Source organism: Bactrocera tryoni, chromosome 2 (assembly GCF_016617805.1).
Source record: "Bactrocera tryoni isolate S06 chromosome 2, CSIRO_BtryS06_freeze2, whole genome shotgun sequence".
In the NCBI taxonomy this organism is placed as follows: domain Eukaryota; kingdom Metazoa; phylum Arthropoda; class Insecta; order Diptera; family Tephritidae; genus Bactrocera; species Bactrocera tryoni.
In genome coordinates, this window is record NC_052500.1 from 28,755,086 (window position 1) to 28,779,700 (window position 24,615).

At 40.0% G+C, this 24,615-nt stretch overlaps 3 protein-coding genes and 1 pseudogene across 3 annotated transcripts; 1 reads left to right on the plus strand and 3 right to left on the minus strand.

Annotated features, from left to right (window-relative positions):
- The first annotated feature begins 3,437 nt into the window (after nt 1-3,437).
- On the plus strand, nt 3,438-6,852 carry LOC120768183 (intraflagellar transport protein 80 homolog). Its single transcript, XM_040094751.1, has 9 exons — nt 3,438-3,672; nt 3,857-4,134; nt 4,204-4,382; nt 4,462-4,689; nt 4,884-5,263; nt 5,430-5,599; nt 5,663-6,119; nt 6,175-6,466; nt 6,524-6,852. Exons 1-9 carry the CDS (start codon nt 3,488-3,490, stop codon nt 6,812-6,814), a joined length of 2,460 nt encoding a protein of 819 aa, XP_039950685.1. The 5' UTR covers nt 3,438-3,487; the 3' UTR covers nt 6,815-6,852.
- An 899-nt stretch (nt 6,853-7,751) lies between these two features.
- Nucleotides 7,752-9,849, minus strand: LOC120767815 (annotated as a pseudogene).
- Nucleotides 9,850-14,986: 5,137 nt separating this feature from the next.
- LOC120767817 (glyoxylate reductase/hydroxypyruvate reductase-like) lies at nt 14,987-17,013 on the minus strand. Its single transcript, XM_040094098.1, has 5 exons — nt 16,951-17,013; nt 16,021-16,475; nt 15,630-15,967; nt 15,447-15,572; nt 14,987-15,229 (listed from the first exon to the last, which is right to left on the minus strand). The coding sequence occupies exons 2-5, from the start codon at nt 16,419-16,421 to the stop codon at nt 15,111-15,113; spliced, it is 984 nt and encodes a 327-aa protein (XP_039950032.1). The 5' UTR covers nt 16,422-16,475; nt 16,951-17,013; the 3' UTR covers nt 14,987-15,110.
- A 2,785-nt stretch (nt 17,014-19,798) lies between these two features.
- LOC120767818 (glyoxylate reductase/hydroxypyruvate reductase) lies at nt 19,799-21,426 on the minus strand. Its single transcript, XM_040094099.1, has 4 exons — nt 20,940-21,426; nt 20,398-20,723; nt 20,191-20,316; nt 19,799-20,030 (listed from the first exon to the last, which is right to left on the minus strand). The coding sequence occupies exons 1-4, from the start codon at nt 21,344-21,346 to the stop codon at nt 19,912-19,914; spliced, it is 978 nt and encodes a 325-aa protein (XP_039950033.1). The 5' UTR covers nt 21,347-21,426; the 3' UTR covers nt 19,799-19,911.
- Between the last annotated feature and the right edge of the window lie 3,189 nt (nt 21,427-24,615).

The following is a 24,615-nucleotide window of genomic DNA, read 5'->3' on the forward strand; positions in this document are numbered from 1 at the left end:
CATACTGCATGCATTAAGGCGAAAAAATACCAACCTACCTGCGGAGCATCATACAGACCAATTTGGATGAGGGACCAAAAGTGGCACCACTGGTGTTGTGCCACAAGGTGCCGTATTGGAACCCTAATGGAATGCCTTTTATGAAGGAATGCCTAACGAGGTAAAAATTATCGGATACGCCAAGCTTTGCAACAGAGCGGTAGAATCTGAAAATGGAAATGGCGGATCGAATAACACCTGATAATACCTTATACACTGCAAACGAGACAATTATATGATATACCATGGAGGGGACGACAACTCTGATATTGCAAGTGCTGAGAAGGGCCGAAAAACAAAGAAGCATTGAAGCTAGAGCCTCGAATAGCGATGACATGAGCCAATAGGTTAAGCTGGTCCAGCGATGTAATGTTTAGCGGCAGTCCCGTAGGGCCTTACTTCTTATGTAAGGACTGAAATCGTAGTAATTATGGTTTATATAATTGGTACTTGTTAATCAGATAGGGACAGTGCCTATCTTGAGATAAAATCTCCAAAGGACTTGCCACGTGGGCTCTTTCACTGAATTCTTATAGCATGGAAATTATTATGCTTACTTGCAGCAAGAGACTTATACACTCATTATATAATTATGCCGATATTCAAATAGACAAATGGACAATTTATTTCTTTGTAAAATAAAGACGATTGTAATTGTAATGACAGTGATTATTAATACAATTACTTTTGTTATTGCTTAGCCATATCATTTTTGTTAGTTAGTTTAGTTAGTTTTTCTTTATATTTTGTGTATTTTATGACAGCTAAGAACGATAGAGACAAGATTGCAAAGTCATTACCAAAACAAATTGTCATTCTTTCATAGAAATTGTAAACAAACACTTCATTAATGAGGTTAGTATGTATATTTTTCGGCCAAATGTACTCCAAAAAAGTAATTGGACGAAAGCAAGTTTACTAAAGCAACTCGCACATTGACTGATAATACCACCTACGGTATAAAATCTCCTAGACCAACCAAAATTTTTATTTTTCGTAGACCGATCCCACGCATTTTTGTCATTAAAATGTGCTATATCTTCTTCTTACTCGTAATTGGCGTAGACACCGCTTACGCGATTATAACCGGGTTAACAACAGCGCTCCAGTCGTTTCTTTTTTTCGCTATTGGATATTCCAAGCGAAGTCAGGTCCTTCTCCAATTGGTCCTTCCAACGGAGTGGAGGTCTTCCTCTTCCTCTGCTTCCCCCGGCGGGTACTGCGTCGAATACTTTCAGAGCTGGAGTGTTTTCGTCCATCCGGACAACATGACCTAGCTGTCTTTTAATTCGCTGAACTATGTCAATGTCGTCCTATGTCTCGTACAGCTCATCTTTCCATCGAATGCGATATTCGCTGTGGCCAATGCGCAAAGGACCATGAATCTTTCGCAGAATCTTTTTCTCGTAGACTCGTAACGTCGACTCATCGGTTGCTGTTATCGTCTAAGCCTCTGCACCATATAGCAGGATGAGAATTATGAGCGACTTATAGAGTTTGGCTTTTGTTCGTCGAGAGAGGACTTTACTTTTCAATTGCCTACTCTGTCCGAAGTAGCACCTGTTGGCAAGAGCAATCCTGCGTTGGATTTCCAGGCTGACATTGTTGGTGGTGTTAATACTGGTTCCTAAATAGACGAAATTATCTACAACTTCAAAATTATCACTGTCAACAGTGACGTGAAAGCAAATTTCAATAATCCAAAATCGCTTTATTGTTTTTCAAAATATTCTCCATTAAAATCTATCGACGCAGATGTGAAGACCATTAGTTCACATTTTACGTACGGAAATAAAAAGAAGTCACTCGATCTCAAGACAGGGCTATACCAATGTTAGATTACTCATCAAATTTATGTTTTGAGTAAACAAAAATTCAGTTTTGTCAGTCGATGTGTGGGAGTTTAGGTTTGAGAGTTTCGATGATAGATTTTTTGAAAGACACCTGGCAAACAAATGATTGCGTACCATTTAGAATTTACTGTCCTGCTTTGTTCCAGTATGGTGGCGACATGTCCCGTTGTACCAAAAAACAGGCAACCATTTGCTGGGCCGTAAATCCACATCTAATTATCTCGCACGATTTCAAAGAGTGTTTCAAAGCACCACTCTCGTATTTTTTAACATATCTCTCTAGCAATCGACACGGGCCTTTTTTGAGCGATTGACAAATTGTGTGTGCATCCCACGTAAAGAATTTTATTATAGTGTGTCCATGCAGTATTGAATGTATGCTGATCCTACTAATGCCTATAGTTGTCTCTATCTCACGATGGATCATATGGCGATCTTGCAGTATCAGTTTGCGTACAAGATCAATAGTTTCCGGAACAACAACTGATTTTGTACGATCTTCACGAAATCCGCCTTTGAGTGAACTACGATCTCAATTGAATTCATCATAATATCTAAAAACATTGGCTCTTGAAGGAACTTCATCGCCAACTTTCAGCATGGATTATCTCAGCAACAGTGCATCAATGAACTTAAATCAATTTTTGGCGATGAAGTTCCATCAAGAGCTCGCGTTTTAATTATATTTTTTGGCCGAGATGCATATTTCAAGTGACTGTAAGCAATACAAATAGCAGTCGAATGTTCTGAAATCCTGAGTATGCATAACATCAAAAATGCTAAACTTTACGATAAAGTTGTGAGTTTCTAGATTGTAACTCTAGGGTTGCCAAATCCCGAAATATAAATACTTATATAAGATCCAAATTCGATGATTTCTAGATATGCCAAGAACTGCAAAAAGGTGATCCGATTTTTACTGCGAAGTGAAAAAATCAGATTGATCTCAAAAGTGTAAAATATAAGAAGCAGGCTGGATTTTACGCCGATTTCTATGAATTTTTACTAAAAATTTTTTTATTCTTCTGACGTGATTCTTTAATGAATATTCGCACTTTTAATAATTTTCAATTTAAAACTTAACGAATTGGAAGATGATCATCTAACGTTCAAGAAGATGCTATAAAAATTTGTCTTCAATGTGTTTGGTGCATTCAGCTATAATGCTTTGAGATATTTAAACTCTTTTCTTGGTCTCTGTTAGTTCTCTCCAAGTCCTACGAATTTTATTTTCCAATAAAAAGCGGGGTTTCAAAGTTTGCCTTAAACTTGATCCCTGATCAGCTAACAGCTTAAATATTAATAAAATCTCTATGTGGTCTTTTTATAGGGGTCAACACTTCGTTGAATTTATAATTCACAAATATTTACCATAAACATATACCCACTGTGCTGACAAATTGACGTACCGGTACAATATTTACCATAGTTGAATGAGGCAACAGGTGGCAGGTACTCGTACTAACTAACAGGGGTTGCTTCCCTTAAAATTGTAATAGAGTCGCTATGGCAACGTCACTGACCAAACAAATCAACTGCTCGAAAAAAATTAGTGTGTGAAAAGTTTTGATGAAGTTCACGGTACATTTTCCAAGATGCGCTTAAAAACTGAAATTTGCAAGCGAACATCGGTTAGTAATAATGTGGATTTTCGATTACGAAACTCGGCAACGCAAAGAACCACGAGTGGACACAAAGAGAAGGAAAATAATGAAAAGCCGAATATTATACCGTTGAGCAGTGTGGACTGGAGCAGCAATGAAGAAATCTACTTTGTCAGGTAGGAGCGACATGATATTGCTACAAATTGGTTGTAATGACTGAATTGGTATTTGACATTGGTTGCAATTGAATGTAAAACATTTCCTAAATAAATAGAGTCGATTAGGTAGTAATTGAAATCAAGCTGTAGTTGTTGTTACTCGAATAATTTTTCCTCTACCTGTCTTCTTGTGCTGAAACAGTGATGATCATCAGATCTACAAATGGAGCGCCGTCACGCGCGATTCAGTGGAGGTCGCCAAACTGCCGGATGACTTCATACCCACCGACTTGCATTGGCTCCTGCTGGGTGGACGCAGCAGCGGTGGCGGCAAGGGCAGTGATACGCTACTCATCTGCAGCAATGACGGCCGCTTCATCATACTGAACAAAAGCGCGCGCGTCGAGCGGAATATTTCAGCGCACAGCGCAGCGATAAGCACTGGGCGTTGGAGCCCGGATGGCGCAGGGCTACTCACAGGTACGCTTTTTCTCTTGAGTCCCTCATTTTGTAGCGATATTTCCTTCTTAATATAATATAAATTTGTAGCCGGCGAGGATGGCGTTATCAAGATATGGTCACGCTCCGGCATGCTGCGCTCCACTGTCATACAGAGCGATGAGGCTATTAGCTGTGCACGTTGGGCGCCCAATTCTACTTCGATCGTTTTCAGTCAGGGCTGCTATATGTCTATCAAACCGCTGGCAGCGAATAGCAAGTTAACAAGGGTAAGTGCAGCTAGTAAAAAATATAGTAAAATATGGGGTTAAATATGCGTAGAAGTACTTATCAGTAATATGTTTACAGTGGCGTGCTCATGATGGTCTCGTTTTATCCCTAAGCTGGTCCACGCATTCGAATATAATCGCCTCAGGTGGTGAAGACTTTCGCTTCAAGATTTGGGACGCACAAGGCGCTAATTTGTTCACAAGCTCCACGGAAGAATATGCTATTACTTCAGTTTGCTTCAATTCTGAGAAGGATGTACTTCTGGTGGGATCGTTTAATATGCTGAAACTGTGCTCCAGCGCTGGGGTAAGTAGTACCATTTGAACGGCGTGTTAAATTCGGCTGTTTTGGAGTGGTATCTCAATACATTCCACTGCACAATCTGGTCGCCTGTTAATGAAGCCATCTTCTACGTCTAAATATTTATAAGAACGCACATTGTCGTTATCCAGATATTTTCATTTCATTTGCCTTCTTCTGTATCTCTTCTACTCATCCAGTGGTCTTATAGCAGCAGTCGTTTCAGTGAGCCCGCTGTCGGTTCCTTCTACGCGATGTCTTGGTCATCGGATGGCACACAAGTGGCTTGTGGCACTTCGACTGGTAATCTCGTGGTTGGTTATATCGTTGAACGCCAATTGATCTCACGCAATCTGAAGGCGACAACCACGGGTCGCAAAACTATTGTTCTACAGGATATCACGAATAGTAGCAGCGATGTTTTAGACTTTCCCGAACGCGTCATTAATTTTGGTTTGGGTTATGGACACTTGATTGTAGCCACATCGAATCAATTGCATATTTATAATGAGAAATATATCAATACGCCGATAATTATCGATGGCAGGACAGACGTACGTGTGATTGAAGTGGGCAAGAAGTGAGTACGCTTGGCTCTTCCTTAAATATTTGCAGAACAATACTTTTTTTTGATACGCTGGCACTCTGACAGTCTGGCTTTCAGGCACTCTACATTCTTTTGTTGATTTAACTACTTTGGTATATCACGAACTCGAGTATTAACGTCAAACCTTTTTTGGCTTTAGATTCTTCATGGTCTTGGACGCCACATCGATTTGGGTGTACACTTATTCGGGACGCTTGCATTTGAATCCACGCTACCCCGGTTTACAAGCACAAGTGCCACTACTGACATGGCGCGCGATATCGCTCGGCCTAGATGTTTTAGCAATACGCGATAACTCTGATAACACCGGTGAGCAGTAGAAATATATTTAGCAATTTTTTCCAGTAACTACTATTTCATTTTCTTATGAAGTGATTCACATCTTCGATCTGGTGCCAGGCGCTTCACGGCAATATGAACCACATTCGATACGCGCTAAAACTCAGATTGCCGAGATCTCCGCATGTCGCGCCGGCACACTTGATGACCAATATGTCGTGCTAATCGATAATAATCGCGAATTGTACATCACCGAGACACGTAATTTGAATAGCAGTGCCGGAGCTGGCAGCGGTGGCGTAGGCGGCGGCAGTGGTTTAGGCGCAGTAGCTGGTGTGAATGTCAACGCCGAACGCGGCATAAACGGACGCATAAATAACAGTGGAGAAATTTACAAAATCGGCACACAAGTGACGACCGTTATGTGGGGTAGCGAGTCGAATATTTTGGTAGGTGTACACGATACCTGCTACAGCATTTGGTATTGTCCGGGCGAGGGTGCCGCTGATCCAACATTGATCGCGTTAACAACGGTCACCATAGATGCCACGTGAGTGAGTTTAAGTTACTGGGGGCCAGAAGGAAAGTAATATTTTAAATTTTAGTGAATTCGGTAAAAACATCACATTGGAGTCCTTCGAGGACGCCATCGTAACATTCCGCTGCGCCGGCGCGCTGCTGCCCATTAATGTGAATATCTATTGTGAAATTTTGCATCGCACGCTGATGGAGGGGCAGTGGCAACAGGCGTTAAAGATCTGCCGCCTGGTACAAAGTGGCAACCTCTGGGCGACGCTGGCGGCCATCGCAACGCGCAAGAATCAACTGCAGATCAGCGAGGAGGCATACTCGGCCGCACTACAGATCGACAAAGTCAGCTATTTGCAATACATAAAGGTACAGTTAAATGATTTTGATTGCTGCGGCTCAAAATTACGAAAACACTGCTTTTAGGAGTTACCTTCTGCAAGCCCAGAACAAATGGCGGAGAACTCGCTAATGCTCGGCCGTCTGATCGAAGCGGAGACAATTTTATTGCACAACAAGAAATTCTCTGAAGCTGTTGCGCTCTGCTTACGCATGCACAATTGGCAGCGTGCTCTGGAGGTGGCGCAGAAGCATGAACCGGAATTGTTGGATAAGGTGATCGAGCAGCGGCGCCGGTATTTAAAAGCTTTGCAACGTGATGAATGGGACGCGGTATTTTTGCCATTCCAATTGAAGGAGAATGACATAAGCGAATAAAGTTTTAGTATTAATAAAATGGCATCTGTTGGATATAATATTACCGGTTAGTCCAATAGTTTTTAGACTCTTCTTATGGCAAATTCACTCTTGCATGAAAACTTCGCAGCTTCCTTGATTTCTATCTCATTAGGTTAGGTTCCGTTGTTCCAATAGGTTGGGTTACGTTAAACTGGTAGGCCAATGAGTCACGCATGATCCACTTTTGACCCTTTCCGTTACAAAGTCCAAACAGAGTAGTCATCCTTTTATATGCCTGCTTTGCGCCAACAGATTCCTTGACCTCACTAACGATGTCTCTTCCTCATGTCGCTTATCGTGAAGCTGCAAATGCTTACCCCTTAGCCTTGCCAACGAAGGATAAGAAATGCTTCGTTGTTACCGGCTGGCTTCTCGATCTACGTCATTCTGCAGGCGTGTGCCGCTTCCAGAGTGTGAGCTTCCCATCATATGAGTGTGAGCTTCCCATCATGTTCCTATACCCCTTATATCCAGTAGCGGAAAGAACTTTGTATACATATTTCCGATTTATCGCTTTATACACAACGTTTTCAGTTTTGCACCCAGGTAGATCGTGCCATCGAGTTTTGATTTCCCTTGCCATGCTTCTGTCCAACTCATCATCAATGCATGGAGTTTCCAATGCTGATAACGTTTTCGTGTAACAGCTGTACTGCCAATCTAGTCCACTATCTCATTGACCTCGATGACTTTGTTATCTAGAAGTCAGCAGAAGGGAAGTTGCTTGGTTCTGGCAACCGTCACCTACGCTACATTGTTTCCCACGACACTTCTGACCGGTATGTAAAATGTGAATACAGCCCTGATGATACTTTGCTGTCCAGTTAGATGGTACTCTGGATTCACTGAAAGAACCCTCGAGGTTAAAACCATTTATAAATAAAAATTTATGTCGAATATATTAGTACAAAAATAGTCCGGAACAAAATAGCCAGAAATAATTCTTTTATTCTGTTCTGATTTCAACAACATATACAACTAGGTAATACAGATATGACTCCAATAAATTCTCAAGTCTAATTTACTAACTATATAAGTTGCGGGGATATTTAATATACGGGTGCCGGCATTGGTTTACCAGTAAGTCCGTGCAAAATATTTTTGGCGGCAAGAACTGCGATGTCGTCCCGTGTACGTTTGGTAGCCGAACCTAAATGAGGCATAAGCACTAAAGGAAGAAAAGCGAGGAAAACATTTAATTGATTGACGTTAATAGGGTAGAACATGTTTCGCATTTAGATAGAATATTTCAAATACGAATATGATTCTCAAAAATATTTTAGAAAGTGAGTAATGCTTCATTAAAAAGTATTATTGAACTACCTTAATAATTAAATAGATATGAAACTGTTTGAAACGAGGTGTAGAAAACTCACCAACATTTGGCAAACTCAACAGGGGATCATTCGGGGGCAGTGGTTCTGGGGTCATCGCATCCAGGCCGGCAGCGAAAATCTGATCTGTTTTCAGGGCCTCATATAAATCTTGGTGATTTACAATACCTAAAAATATTTCATTAAATCATAACACGAACGTCTAAGCAGCACATCACGTCTAACCTCCACGTGCAATATTCACCAGCACGGCACGGTTTTCTTCATTTTACCAAAAGCAGTGGCATTGAAAACACCAGCGGTCTCCTTAGTCAATGGTGAAGCAATAATAACGAAATCACTCTGGGCAAGCATGGTGTCGAAATCTACTTTCTTAGCATTGTACTTCTGCTCAATTTCCTCAGACACGCGACGACGAGTGGTGTATAGGACACTGTCGATGTCAAAACCGGATAGACGCTTGGCGATCGCCTGGCCGATACCACCAAATCCATAAAAACCCACTACCGAGTCGCGCAGATCCTGACCCAACATCCAGTTTAGAGTGTAGGTCTCCCAATTGTTGCTGTAATAAGAATAAGTAGACTATAAGGAAACACATTTATGTTATTGCTGAAACTTACGTTTCGATCTTCTGACGTCCATCGTGGAAACGACGCGCTGCTGCCAACAATAAACCAACCGCCATATTTGCCACTGCATCGTTTTGAACGCAAGGAGTATGACCCAGCAGTATCTTGCGTTGCTTAAACTCTTCCACGTCCACAAAATCAGTGCCCCCCGATCTAGTGGAGACCACTTTCAGCTGTGGACCTATGGCATCAAGTATACCTTTATCGAGGGGAAGATGCGTGGCCCATAATACAGCATGCACACCGTTGCATTTCTCCAGAATCTCCGAACGTATCGGCGGCACACTTTGGCAAAAGATTACCTCATAGTCACGCGACAATAAGTCAATAGCAGCCTGCGGAGTTAATGGATGTGTGACTAAAATTTTGAGCTTTTCACTTTGTTCTGGCATTTCCAACGCGTACTTCTTGTAGTCGTTAGTGATTCGGGTAGTGTTAGGTAAAGAGGAACTGTAGGAATGTATGAGGGAAAAAGGTAATGTTAAAAGATTTATGAAGTTCGCGCTTCACTTTAAGCGATTATTATGTTTATATATCAGATATCTTTAAAAGCACCAAGGGAGAGAATTATCTGTTAGAAAAATAAAAGGTGGAATCTGTTTTGCGCTCTAAGTTCTATTAGATCACTTGCATTACAAAGCACGATTCTGATGTTAAGAAATCTTAAACTTGAAATCATTTTTGTATCTCGATACTTCATCCGTGGTCTGCCATATAATTCAATTAGCGGAAGTATATTATGTAAAAACGTAATAACCTCAAACCAAAACACTATCCAAGACTTTGCTGAAAACTCACATTTATTTTTTTTAAGTAAGAAACGTTCCCAACCCAACCGAGTGACACCGCGTCCAGCGTAATACTAAAGTCACAGTAGCAAATCCACTAATTTAATTGTGCACTGTTTAAGCTGTGCACATTTAAGATAAAAGAGCGATTAGATATATACATATAGTAAGTACCTATCACTGATAACTATGCATAAGTGCAAAAAAATTTTCCCCCTTCTGCAAATTTGAAGCATCTACAGATTGGTTATCACTTCTACCGATTGACCGCTCAATCACCAATAATGTGTTTGTCTCCTTATATATGTACATATGCTTGGCAAAAAACTTTATTAGTTGGCTAACATCTGGCACAGGTGATTTGCTTATCAGTTTTAAAAATAGAAATCACCGTTGGAGTGTTTATGTAAACGTTACCCCCAACTATTTAAAGTTATGATAGTTCTCACCCAATGCTTTTGTGTGCTGTTGACTTTCTTCGTTATTTCCTTAGGTTTATCAGTTAACATTAATACCATGTTCAGACCGAAAATTTAAAAGATTAGATTATATTTAAGCATTTCATAACCCAACAGTGTTCTCACTGCCGTTAGAAAGATAAAAAAACAGCTGTTATTGTCATTCAAGAATTCACATCGCTTAATACTTATCAAAAGAAAAGATTGTCATATAGTATTTTGAAATAAAAAGACGGCTTTTTTTAATATTTTCCATATAATAGAAATAATGGATGCATTTTTTCATTTGTTAGGTCGATTTTCAGATGAAATTAGATTCATTGCTTTAAAAAAAATTTGTTTGTTTACATTTTTTTCCCTTTGTAGTGTCTAAATCAGCTGTGATAATGTAACAGATTTCCAGTGCTGACAAGTAGATTGCGCAAAATCAGAGTCGCACAGCGTGGATCAGTTTCAAATCATTTCAATGAAGTGATTTGGAACTGTCATTTTTGTATGGCGAAATCTTGATAAATTTTTAAGATTAGTGGTATAATCCATTCAACAGCCGAAGTCGTGTGATTAAGTGTCGGTCTGAACATGGTATAACATTCGAACATTAGTGAGATAAGAGAGCCAATTAGCTTAATGCCGTCAACAAAATCTTAGGTCAATCTGATATCAGTGAGAGTATAAACTGATGTAATAGCAGACTTGCCTTGTTGGAAAGAGGAAGTGTTTTAGTGGCTATACCATTCACATATGAATTTCACCACACTTACTATATAAATAGTACGACGGCATTAAAAGCTAAAATAGTAACCTCTTGGAACACGCATATAAACTCATCTTGTAATCTCGATAGTCATTATACTGCAAAGAACAGTTCAACAAACATAAACATGATTTTGTCTTTGCTTTTACGAAAATATAAAGCAATGGTTGAAAACTAGAAGATTGAGCTGCAAAGCTAAAGTATCCCAATTATAATTGGCCGGACCTGACCCAATAGGCTGAGACAGTGCTTGGTAAGTCATGCAATCCAGAAAGAATAAGAAAGATTCTACTCAAAGCTAATTGTCATGGTAGGACAGCTCGAAACAAACTGTTTATTACTAAGGACTCCAATGCTACCATTCACAAAACGTTTTTTAATCTGTTTCCATGTTTATTTTCTTACTTATTGGAGTAATTATCTATTGTCTACCTATTTCGACCGAAATACTATGTAACTAAGTGAAATGAAAATTGGTTGTTACAACTTACTGAACTTATTCAACTCGAATAAGATAAGGCGGTTTCAAACACTTTTTTTTATTCATATGATTTACTAAAATGAACTTATACTTTTCAAATTTTTTGTACAAAAAAATATAAAATTTTTTCTCCAATCATACAGCTATGAAAATACAATGTTTCTACTTTGACTGTGTTATAATATAAGTAGTGACAACTTAGGTGCACCCACTTTTGGTGAAGGGCCCTGTCTATCTTGTTCATATGCAGTATGTACATGTCTAGCAATTGGCATGCCATTCATGATTTTGCGATTAGGTTTTTCATAGAATTTGCACTGCAAAAAAGAAAGTGTCACTCGCAAGTGTTCAGTAATTTTCCTGGTTTACGGCTAGAAAGGCGACCTTAAAAAAATCATTTCAATGCATTCGAAAACTGAATGACATTTTCCAAATGCTGTGCTATAGTAAAATGTTATACACCTATTCTAAAATTTTTTTATTTTTAAAAATCTCTTAATTTGCTTCGTATATCTCATGGATCCATCGACTGCGGTAGTCGCCGTTACCAAAAGCTCGTAACATCAACTCATCAGATATTGTCATCGTCCATTCCTGTGCACCATAAAGCAGGACGCGGATGATGAGTAACTTTAGAGTTTGCTCTTCGTACGTCGTGAGAGGACTTTACTTCTCAATTGTCTACTCTTACAAGCTACATGCGTGCTCTGTCTATTGGATTTCGAGGCTGACATTATTGTTAGTGTTAATGCTGGTTCTAAGTTGGACGAAATTATATACGACTTCCAAGTTATGACTGGCAACAGTGACGTGGGAGCCAAGTCGCGAGTACGGCGATTTTTTTGATGACATTTCGTCTTGCTCTCGTTAGTGAACAACGTCTGATTGTGTTTTACGTGGGATCCTGCTGTCGACAGCTTAACTCCACAGTGCTCAAAAGCACAACGGATCAATACAATGCGTCGATCAGCGCCCTGAAAACTGGGTAACGATTTTCAGTACCAATTGGCAATGTGGCATGGACACACTAACCACTTTGGTAGGGCTCGAGGCCCATCTAAAACCTCTGCCGTACTTTGGGTCCGGCACCCGGTTGCAATGCAACTCCACATTCGACTGACAAGGTCAGTCCACAGCCACCACGAGGGGCCAAACCCAATTAGCAGACTGTAGCGAACTCCAGGGGCTACTGCTCCCCGTGGTACCAGGTTAAAGTCTTTGGTATGACCTTGTAGCCGAAGCTACGACCAGTTGAGCTTCCATACAGCCCTAGACTGGTGACCAGGATCTTAGTCGCCTCTTACGACAGGCATGCCTTACCGCGGGTATATTCGGTTTCCCCTCGAACCCGGAGGGGTCCCCCCTACCCGCAGGGGGACTCGTTAGTGAACAGACCCATTTCAACAAAGGAGCCCAGGAGAAAGCAGAACTAATGGCGCAGTTGTTGAAGCCAACGGTATCAATATAATCGGAGAACGCCAGCAGTTGTAGACTCGTGTAGAAGATTGTTCTGCAGCTCTAATTATCTTCTCCAAGAGTAGATTGAAGAAGTCGCACGATAGGGTGTCGCCTTATCTGAAACCTCGTTTGGTATCGAACGGCTCGTTGGCATTGCGCAAAGTCACTTTACAGAGCCGTATTGGTTTTGCAGAGATACCAATATCATTCAACTTTCTGCAGCTATCGGAGCGTAGACAAGCGACTTCACATAACTCCACAAAAATTTGTCTCCTCCCAAAAGACTGTGTTAAATAATCGATTAATGATTCGATTAATCAGAACAGGAAATTCGATTCAATTAAATCGGTTTTTGAAAAAAAAACTTAATTAATGATCTTCAATTCATTAATCCTGCCATTCCTGCTATAGAGACTGTATGAGAATGTGAGAAACAAAATTATGTGAAAAACTGAAGATGTGAACGATGAGAGCTACGCCCTATAACGTCAAGAAAAGATGAAAAAATTATTATAGTGAAGAAAATAGTAGTGGTCATTCGACGACTGGAAAATTTAGAAAAATTGCTGAGAAACTAAACATTTCTATTCGCTCGTGCCATTCGATTTTGACCGATGGTTTGGGAAAAAGCGTGTTTTGTGCCAAAATTGTTCACTCGACATTGCTCAGGAGATGTTGGACTCAGTTCGCGACGATCCAGATTTTGTCCAGAGGGTGGTAACCGGTGACGAATCAAGGGGTTATGGTTAAAACGTGGTAAACAAAGCTCATTCATCCCAGTAATAGTTGACGCATGACCCAAGACCGAAAAAAATGCGTCAAGTTTGATCGAATGTGTAAGGTTTGCTAGCAGTTTTCTAAGACTGCAAGGGCGCTGCGTTTCCTGAGTTTTTCCCTAGGGGTTGTACGGTGAATAAGGAATGCTGTGCAAGTTGCAATTGGCACGTAGAAATCTGTCAGAAATTCTCGGATTTGTGGAAAAGTCAAAATTGGCTTTTGCCCCATGATAACGCCTCTGCTCACGCATCGTTGCTTGAGCGCGAATAACAAAAACAACACATTTATGGTGTCGCAGCCATATTTCCCATACTGGTCCTTTGTGACTTTTTGTGGTTCCCAAAACTGAAGAGGCCCATGAAAGGATGACGCTACGTTATGACTGAACAGGTAAAAACTGCATCGAAGGAGGAGCTAAACATATTAACGAATAAATACCATGATTATCAATTTTGTCCTATTCAAAGTAATAACTAGCAACGGTTTTTCCAATCCTCAAAGCACTTAAAACAGCAATTTTTTGTGATCTTGTTTAGCTCCTCCTTCGATGCAGCTTTTACCTTCCTTGAGAAATTCAAAAATCGCAATACTTTTTGAACAAACCTACGTTCGTGTGGCGTGCGATTCCTGCCAACCCTGTAAACGCTTCGCATTAGCTTAACTTATACCGCTAAAAGCCGAAGAAGCCCACCACAGAGCCACGCAACTCTTGACCCGTCAGCCACTTGATGCGCTCCGTACGCCAAAGAGAATTTTAAAGAGAAACATGTGAAAACGCTTGACTCGTGCAACAGTTCTTTTATAAAAAAGTAATTAAGGTTGGCAATGCTAGCATTAGTTTGATAAGCTTTGAAAGTTTTGCTCGCTGTTAAATGTTATCAGCTGTTAAATCAGCTGTTAAATCAGCTGGCGGTAGGTACACCGGGCTGGGGAAACATAAATGCTTATCAAAACAACAACTCCTCAAACATTTGTGTACACACTTCTCCCTGCCCTTTCTGCATTTATCGTCGTTACTTCTGCCCATCCGGATCGCATGTGATGCCAATAAGTTGTGGCCTGTGAGTGTAAAGCATGTGTTCTTTTCTACAGGGCTATTGCATATATCTATCTGTCAGTCCTTAATAATTCCATTGTATATCGGTAGCATGGCACTTTTTGCAATATCATCACCTATTTTGTTTCGCAAAATTCCATTGTAGCCCGGATATTAGTATACTCGTTTATTCTGCCTTTCTGATTTTCGGCAGCCACCTACGTTCGAGGATATTCTCTGACGTAATGTGATGCGATATTATTACTTTAATTGCCGCATATTGATCGTCTTTTTGTTATTTTCTGCGTTGTCAGCTATCTCAGTTGGGAGAGCGAGAATTACAACAAACTCAACACCGTCACTACATACTACTCACCTTAGTACTTGTATTTTCTACCTATAACATGAAATGAAGTATGGACAAAAGTAATCCTTTGAGCTAAAACATCTTAGAACAACATGTACAACTATGTACATATGTGATGTAGATTTGTCTTTATTCAAATGTCAAGTTTAAATTAATATTTCCACAAGTTGCATGGGCATGGCAGTGTCATTTAATAAGCGGGTGCCGGCATTGCTTCACCAGCAAGTTGGTGCAAAATATTTTGAGCCGCAAGAATTGACATATCGTCCCGTGTCCGCTTGATAGCCGAACCTACATGTGGCATAACCACTGAAAGAAGAGAAGCGAGGAAAACATTTAATTGATTCAAGTTAAGAGCATAGGACATATTCTACATATATGTTAGAATATTTCCAATACGAATAAGATTGTCATAAAAAAAAAGTTAGAAAGTGAGTAATGCCTCTTAAAAGATATTCCTGAACTAATTTTATAAATAAATACTGGTATATGTGAAAATGTTTGATAAGAGGTCTGGAAAACTCACCAACATTTGGCAAGCTCAATAGGGGATCATTCGATGGCAGTGGTTCTGGTGTCATCACATCCAGACCGGCAGCAAATATCTGATTTGTTTTCAGGGCCTCATATAAATCTTGCTGATTTACAATACCTAAAAATATTTAATTTATTTAACACGAGATCTTCTAAGCACTACATCACCTCTTACCTCCACGTGCAATATTCACCAACACGGCGGTTTTCTTCATTTTACCAAAAGCAGTTGCATTGAAAACACCAGCGGTCTCCTTAGTTAATGGTGAAGCAATGATAACGAAATCACTCTGAGCAAGCATGGTGTCGAAATCTACTTTTTTGGCATTGTACTTCTGCTCAATTTCCTCAGACACGCGACGACGGGTGGTGTAAAGGACACTATCGATGTCAAAACCGTACAGACGCTTGGCGATCGCTTGGGCGATGCCACCAAATCCATAGAAACCCACTACCGAGTCGCGCACATCTTGACCCAACATCCAGTTAAAAGTGTGGGTCTCCCAATTGTTGCTGTAATAAGAATAATTATAAAATTAGGCAAACACATTTATGTTGAAACTTACGTATCAATCTTCAAGCGTCCTTCGTGGAAACGACGCGCTGCTGCCAACAATAAACCAACCGCCATATTTGCCACTGCATCGTTTTGAACATATGGTACATGACCCAGCGGTATCTTGCGTCGCTTAAACTCTTCCACGTCCACAAAATCAATGCCCGCAGATTTAGTAGAGATCACTTTCAGCTGTGGACCTATGGCATCAATTATTTCCTTATCGAGCTTTAGGTTCGAGGCCCACAATACAGCATGCACACCCTTGCACTTCTCCAGAATCTCCGAACGTGTCGACGGCACACTTTGGCAAATGATTACCTCATAGTCTCGCGACAATAAGTCAATAGCAGCCTGTGGAGTTGCTGGATGTGTGACTAAAACTTTCAGTTTTTCACTTTGTCCTGGCATTTCGTGCTTTTTTAGTCGTTAGCGGATTTTTGAATTATTTGTGATTCAGTAAATCTTGGGTGATAAGCAATTGATGAAATAAATATATTTAAAAAAAATGCAATTTTAAAAGTTACAACTACAGTGCATTCAAAAAATAACGTTTTTCTGTTCCAAAGTACAGGTAGCGTTTATTGATATCAGATGGCAGCTAACCAGACATTGAGGAAAAGGCAATTAGAATTCTAACATAACCGACCATAAGTTTTACTAGATATTCTACTGTATTTTTGCAGTGCTAAATATTGACAAACAAAAAAGAGAGTGTATTTTCTGTTCGCAAAATAAAAGAGCGAGAAGAGGATGGATGTATTGTGCTCAGCGTGCTCAGATCACATGCATTACAAAGCACGATGTTGATGTTGAAAGTATTTTAATATCTCGATACTTCAATCGTGATTTAAGCATAACTCAAATAGGGGAATTATAGTATGTAAAAACGTTATCACTGGAAACCAAAACACTTCCCTAGACTTTGTTGAAAACTCACATTTATTTTTTTGAAGTAAAAAACGTTTCCAACCCAAACCGAATGGTACCGCGTCTAGCGTAATACTAAAGTCACGGTAGCAAATTTTACTAATTTAATTGTGCGCTGTGGAGAGGCCAGACACTTTTAAGATAAAAAACGATTACATATATACATGAGTACCAATACTGATAATTACGCATAAGCGCGAATAAATTTTACCACTTCTGCAAATCTTCGTTGTCATTTCTATCGGCACATTGCTAAATTATCAGGAATATGTTTGTCGCAATGATAAGTGACATATCTCTTTACATACTACATATACATATATACGCGACGAAAACCTTTGAGCAATATCACGACAGGTGGTTTACCGTTAGACAAACAAAAATATAGTTTTGTCTTCGCAAATACGAGATTATGAAGTATTAGTTGAAAACCAGGAGATTGTGCTTTAAACGTGACGTATCCAAAATAAAGCCCAATACTTCCAATTATAATCCCTATTTCCCTAACTTCTTCTTCTTCTTAATTGGCGTAGACACCGCTTACGCGATTATAGCCGAGTTAACCACAGCGCGCCAGTCGTTTCTTCTTTTCGCTACGTGGCGCCAATTGGATATTCCAAGCGTAGCCAGGTCCTTCTCCACTTGGTCCTTCCAACGGAGTGGAGGTCTTCCTCTTCCTCTGCTTCCCCCGGCGGGTACAGCGTCGAATACTTTCAGAGCTGGAGTGTTTTCGTCCATCCGGACAACATGACCTAGCCAGCGTAGCCGCTGTCTTTTAATTCGCTGAACTATGCCAATGGCGTCGTATATCTCGTACAGCTCATCGTTCCATCGAATGCGATATTCGCCGTGGCCAACGCGCAAAGGACCATAAATCTTTCGCAGAACTTTTCTCTCGAAAACTCGCAACGTCGACTCATCCGTTGTTGACATCGTCCAAGCCTCTGCACCATCTAGCAGGACGGGAATTATGAGCGACTTATAGAGTTTGGCTTTTGTTCGTCGAGAGAGGACTTTACTTTTCAATTGCCTACTCAGTCCGAAGTAGCACCTGTTGGCAAGAGCTATCCTGCGTTGGATTTCCAGGCTGACATTGTTGGTGGTGTTAATACTGGTTCCTAAATAGACGAAATTATCTACAACTTCAATGTTATGACTGTCAACAGTGATGTGAGTGCCAAGTCGCGAGTGCGACGACTGTCGAAAGCTACTTTGAAATCGACGAAGAGGTGGTGTGTGTCGATTCTCCTTTCACGGGTCTTTTCCAAGATTTGGCGCATGGTGAATATCTGGTCGGTTGTTGATTTTCCAGGTCTGAAGCCACACTGAGGTCCTATCAGTTTGTTGACGGTGGGCTTTAATCTTTCACACAATACGCTCGATAGAACCTTATATGCGATGTTGAGGAGACTAATCCCACGGAAGTTGGCGCAGATTGTGGGGTCGCCTTTCTTATGGATTGGGCATAGCACACTTAAATTCCAATCGTTGGGCATGCTTTCGTCCGACCATATTTTACAAAGAAGCTGATGCGTGCTCCTTATCAGTTCTTCGCCGCCGTGTTTGAATAGCTCGGCCGGCAATCCATCGGCCCCCGCCGCTTTGTTGTTCTTCAGGCGGGTAATTGCTATTCGAACTTCTTCCTGGTCGGGCAATGGGACGTCTGCTCCAACGTCATCGATTGGGGAATCGGGTTCGCCTTCTCCTGGCGTTGTGCATTCTCTGCCATTCAGCAGGCTGGAGAAGTGTTCCCTCCATAATTTAAGTATGCTCTGGTCATCGGTCACTAGATCACCTTTGGGGTTCTACAAGAGTATGCTCCAGTCTTGAAACCTTCTGTAAGCTGCCTCATTTTTTCGTAGAATTTTCGAGCATTACCCCTGTCGGCCAGCTTATCAAGCTCTTCATACTCACGCATTTCGGCCTCTTTCTTTTTCTGTCTGCAGATGCGTCTCGCTTCCCTCTTCAATTCCCTAACACATACTATTTCCCTAACACATACTTTTAATTAGTTACCAAGGCCGGTAGAAGTTCTGTATTGTAGATAAACGGAATCAGATAAGTTCTTTTCTGCGACAGGGTGAAAGTGGATGAAATCGGATAATAACCCTTGTCATTACTCATTTAAGGGTTTTGATTTATCAAAATAAATCAATAATTAATTACGTCAGAGACATTAGATTTTACCTGAGAGATGTCAAAATTGGGAATGGGCGTGGCACCGCTCACATATGTATAAGGGAAATAACATATCTCCGGAACTATTGGACATTTCAACCAAATTTGGTACATAACCGAATTCGTACAGTGTGAAATTGGGCTTCCCCTATAGCATAATTATATCTGATTCTTACACTTTTCAGTAAATGAAGCACCAAATGTATAGTACACATATCCGGACAAAACCTTGCACAATCAGTGCTTTGAGGTATACAACCTTAAACTTTTAATTTTTCAAAATCCTACCATAACTATTCAAACCGCGATATACCGGAAATGTGTACCCCGGAGCGTATGATTGACATTTTACCGCAGATATCGGTCAACGTGTGAGATATACATATATAAGGAGGGAATCCTTCACTTAGTGGTTTGTATGTTAGTGAAACTTTAAGTGGAACAGTTTTCTTCAAAATTACAAATTTATATTAATAGCTTAGTGCTGCATAAGAATAGAGTTGTCTAGATCTTGGCCTAACCCTCATATTCCTAATATAATGAATACCGATCCTCCATCGTTTCGCAACATTTTTAAGATAAATTTAAGCCAACACCTGAAGCTATTCCTACGGCTTTGACCCTTGAAAGTTTCAATAGTAAAAAATGTGTGTTTACACCCGAACTTAGCACTTCCTTACTTGTTTATATAAATTTCTTCAATTTTATTTCAAGTATTATATGTAGAAGACTACAATAAATGCGAATAAGTACATAAACGCAGACATATGTACATAAATATATTTAAAAGCATTTAGTAAGCGGGACAAACCATCGGTTTACCCTCCAGGGCATTTAGTATATTATTCGCAGCTGTCAATGCCATTTCAGAGGTCGTCTGCATTGTCTGGGTGCCCAAATGAGGAATGACGACTGTAAAGAGATGGAAAATATTTAAATAAACCATTAATCTTTAAAAAACTTTAGTTCAACTGTAGAGACTGTATCTAACTTTTACAAATTTTTGGGTTACACTAGATTTTTTTTCTTTATTTCAATTCTATAATTTTAATGCATAATTTAATGGCCTTACCACAATTTGGCAGCTTCATAAGGGGATCATCTGCAGGAAGTGGTTCAGGTGTCATTACATCTAAGCCGGCAGCAGCAATTTCACCACTTTTCAATGCGTCAACGAGCGCTGACTGTACAACAATGCCTAAATGCCGAATGTTATAGTTATAAATAATAAATACCGTTATACTATAAATGTAGGTTTAATATGCCTTTTCTCACTCACCTCCTCTGCCAACATTCACGAAAACACAATTGGATTTCATTTGTTTAAAAGCGTCGGCATTGAATTTTCCACGCGTCTCCGCCGTCAATGGGCAAGTGACCACAAGAAAATCACTTTCGCGCAGCAGCTGCTCGAAAGGCACATGAATGGCGCCAAAGGGATTTTCGTGCGTCGAACGTGTGTGGTATATGATTTTCGCTGCCTCCCAACCCTGCAAACGCTTCGCAATAGCCTGACCTATACCGCCAAAGCCGAAGAAGCCCACCACAGAGCCGCGCACCTCCTGACCCATCAGCCAGTTGATGCGCTCCGTGCGCCAAAGAGAACTGTAAAGAGAGGAATGAGAATAATATTTACTCAAGTAACAGTTCTTTTATAAAAACAAAGTTAGTGTTGGCAATGCCAGCATTAGTTTGATAAGCTTTGAAAGCTTGGCTCGCTGTTGAATGTTAACAGTGCTGTTAAATCAGCTGGCGTCATACATAACTTGCAAACATAAATGTTTACAAAAAACACAACTCCTCAAATATTTGTGTACTCACTTCTCAATCTCCTGCCGTCCGGCTTGGAAATGCCTGCCGGCAGATATCATCAATCCAATGGCCAAATCTGCCACAGAGTTTTTCACTATGCCTGGAGTGTGCCCCAATGGCATTTGACGACGCTTGAATTCCGCAAGATCGACGTAATCAATACCCGACGACATAGTGGAAACCGCTTTCAATTGCTTGCCGGCGGCGTCGAGTATCTCGGCATTGAGCGGTTGGTAGTGCGCCCAGAAAATGGCATCCACTCCGGGTAATTTGCCTATTATTTCGGCACGCGACGGCGGCACACTCTCGCACACTATTGCTTCACATCCGCGTTGTTGGAGCAGCTCCAAGGCTACTTTGGGTACCTGCGGATGGGAGACGAGTACTTTGTGTAGACGTCGCGTTGGGCTGGCCATTTTTTATGAATGATTGTTTTCGCACCTTTGTATGTCCACCGTAGGAAATAGTTCGGGCGACACTAAGCCCACTCAAGCGCAATAAGCTTTCATGTTGATCTATTCTAATATTGCCCATGCAAATACATACATACATACATACTGTTACAAACAGACTTTTGGAACAGTGGTGGCCAAGGAGAGGTGATAAATATTTATGACTGAAAGTTGTTAGCTACATATGTATGTATTAAGTATTATCATTAAGTTGCAAATATTACAGTATATATATAAGTATGCATATTAGGATGGGTCAAAACAATAAATAATACTTTTAATTATTTTCCTTAGATACTAAAAAATAATAGAGCTCTTCCCACCAACACCGCTGGAATAAAGTTTTTCGAAGATTTCTTTAGCAACGGTGAAAATGGGTTAAATCAAATGATAAACACCCCAACTCCCCATATAACGGTTATGGTGAAATCTCCAAAAAGAACGATTACTCAATAAATAATTCCGTCAGAGACGCTTAATTATATATTCGAGACTGTATGGAAGAGTTACATAGGAGTCGGTATCAAGATTGGACAACGCCACCGTTAACTCTTTTCGTTACGTGTCGGTAACGTCGGCTGTCAATAAGCAAGCTATGCGATTCTTATGAAAAAAAAACATTTGAAAATAAACAGAGCAACCGTCGATTACAGTTATGAAAGTTTAGTAAAATTCGTGAACTTCACAGTCGTGGTTGTGTGTGCTAATTTTATCTTCCCTTGTGAGCATAAAATAAATATTGTGGTTTAATTTTGTGCAAATTGCGTACTTTGTTATTAACAAAAAAAAAAGTAAAATCTTTTAAAACTTTTAAGTAAATTAGACCTATTCAAAGTGGTTAGCAGCGGTAACCACCGTGCGGTAAGTGGCTAAATTATGAGAAAGTTCACGGTGAAGTCCAAGGTAGAATAAATTTACTCTTGTTAGGTAAAATGGCCAAGAACAAGTTGTCGGATCGGGAAATTGAAGCATTCTTGTTTGAAGATATACCTTCAGACATTGATAGCTGTGCAGGTGGAGATCTGTCTGATGAGGATGATCAATGGGAAGAGGAGTCTCCTTTATTAGACCAGAATCTTCTTCGGTCAGATGACGAGTTTGATTCTGGCGATGAAATTCCATTAGCTCAGCTACTTGGAAGTAATAAACCGGCTAACCAAGTTGCTCCGCTACCATTTCATTCATTGCAACCTCCCAAATGGAAGAAAGCGTATACAATTTTGGATCCTGATAACTTTGAGCCTTCATCTCATTTGCCGGACGAAATATATGATTTAGTAATGAGCCATAGTGTGACTCCTCTCAAAAATTTTAATTTACTTTGGACGGATAACATTATGCAACATACTTATAGTATTTCACACGAACCAATATGCTCAACAAAAGGGAGTTTCTTACAATCCAGTCAGTGTAGAAGAGATGTCCCATTTAATAATGGGCATAAAGAAAAGTCCAAGTTATAGAGACTACTGGTCATCCTCACCTGATTTGCATGACGAATATATATCACATTTCATGCCATTCAACCGTTTTGCATGGATTCTTGGACACTTACATTTAAATGACAACAATCTTTTGCCTTCACGGAACGATCCGAATTATGATAAATTATATAAGGTGCGCCATTTTATAGAAATGCTCCGAGAATCTTCCAAAAAAGTTTACAACCACTCTGAAAAGATCGCTATCGACGAGTCAATGATCAAATTCAAAGGTAGAAGCAGTCTGAAGCAATATATGCCGAAAAAGCCTATTAAAAGGTGGTACAAGGTATGAACAAAGTGTGCTTCTTCAGGATATTGTCTGGATTTCAATATATATGCAGAAAAAATCGGAAATAAGGTGGAAACTAATTTAGGAGGCAATGTCGTAAAAACATTTTGCGAGGGACTGGAAAACAAGAACCATAGAGTATATTTCGACAATTATTTTAATAGCTACGAGCTCCAGGTCGATTTACGCATAAAAAGACATATGCATATGAAACAGTAAATGAATCGCGTAAACACCTTCTAAATTTGAAGCCAGATAAGCAACTAAAGCGCGGCGAGTTCGATTATCGAGTCAGTGATAATCAAATGGTTTCATTTCTGAAATGGAAAGATAAGTAATCTTAAGTAATTTCCACGATCCTAGAAATAAAGTTTGTGTACGAAGAACAGAAAAAACTGGGGAGAAATTGGAAGTGCCTTGCCCTCTAGCATTGAAAGATTATAACGAAAACATGAACTTCGTAGATAAATTCGATCAATTGAAGGGTAGCTACGCGATTGATCGAAAATCTAAAAAGTGGTGGCACCGCATATTCTTTCATTTTTTAGATTGCACAGTGGTAAATGCGTTCCTAATTTATAAAGAGTGCCAAAAAGACGAAACATCAGGATTAGATGAACTGTGCCTCAAGGACTTTAGACGCCAAGTTTATCAAGATCTCCGCAAATCTCTGGCAAATCTTCACCTAAATGTGCTTCTATCAAGCGCAAACACGAGTTACCTGAATCAATACGACTTGCTGAAGGTAACCATCAACCCATAAGAGGTACTAAAAGGCGATGCAGTGCATGTAGCACGAAAAACAAACCAGTACGCACAGTATGGAGCTGAATAATATGCCAACCTCTTACCTCTTAGCTACAGGGAAGGAAAACAATGTTTTAATAATCACCATCGTCGTTTGTAATATAATGTATTTTATTGTTTTAAATAAAGAAAAAAAAAACGAAAAATTTGAACACTTATTTTACAGTGGTTACCATAAGTAACCACCTTATAACGGACCCCCTCCCCCCTGACGTACAACAAAAAAAGTTGCAGCTATCTCTTAATTTGACCCTCCTAACAAGAGTATGCTAGAATATGTGTTTCTAGCCTTGCCAGATAAAACCCGTGACGTAAAGAGTTAAGGGGAAATCCTATACCTCTTGAACGAATTGACTAAATTAAACCAAATTTACTGCATTACATTTTTTACCATGTCACGTTGTGAAAATGAAAGAAATCGGACAACAACCACGCCTACTCCCATATATAGAAATTTTAAAAATTCTATGAATCTTTACTTTACAGAATATAAATCCAGCTCCAAAATGAGAATTAAATTTAAAGCAAATAAAGCCTCTGAGGTATGTCATTTCACGTTCAAAAATAATTGAAATCTGACCAAGAGTTTCAAGTACTCAGGTACCGAACATGTGGATCTTCGTGAACATTGAAGTATATCATTGAAATTCGGA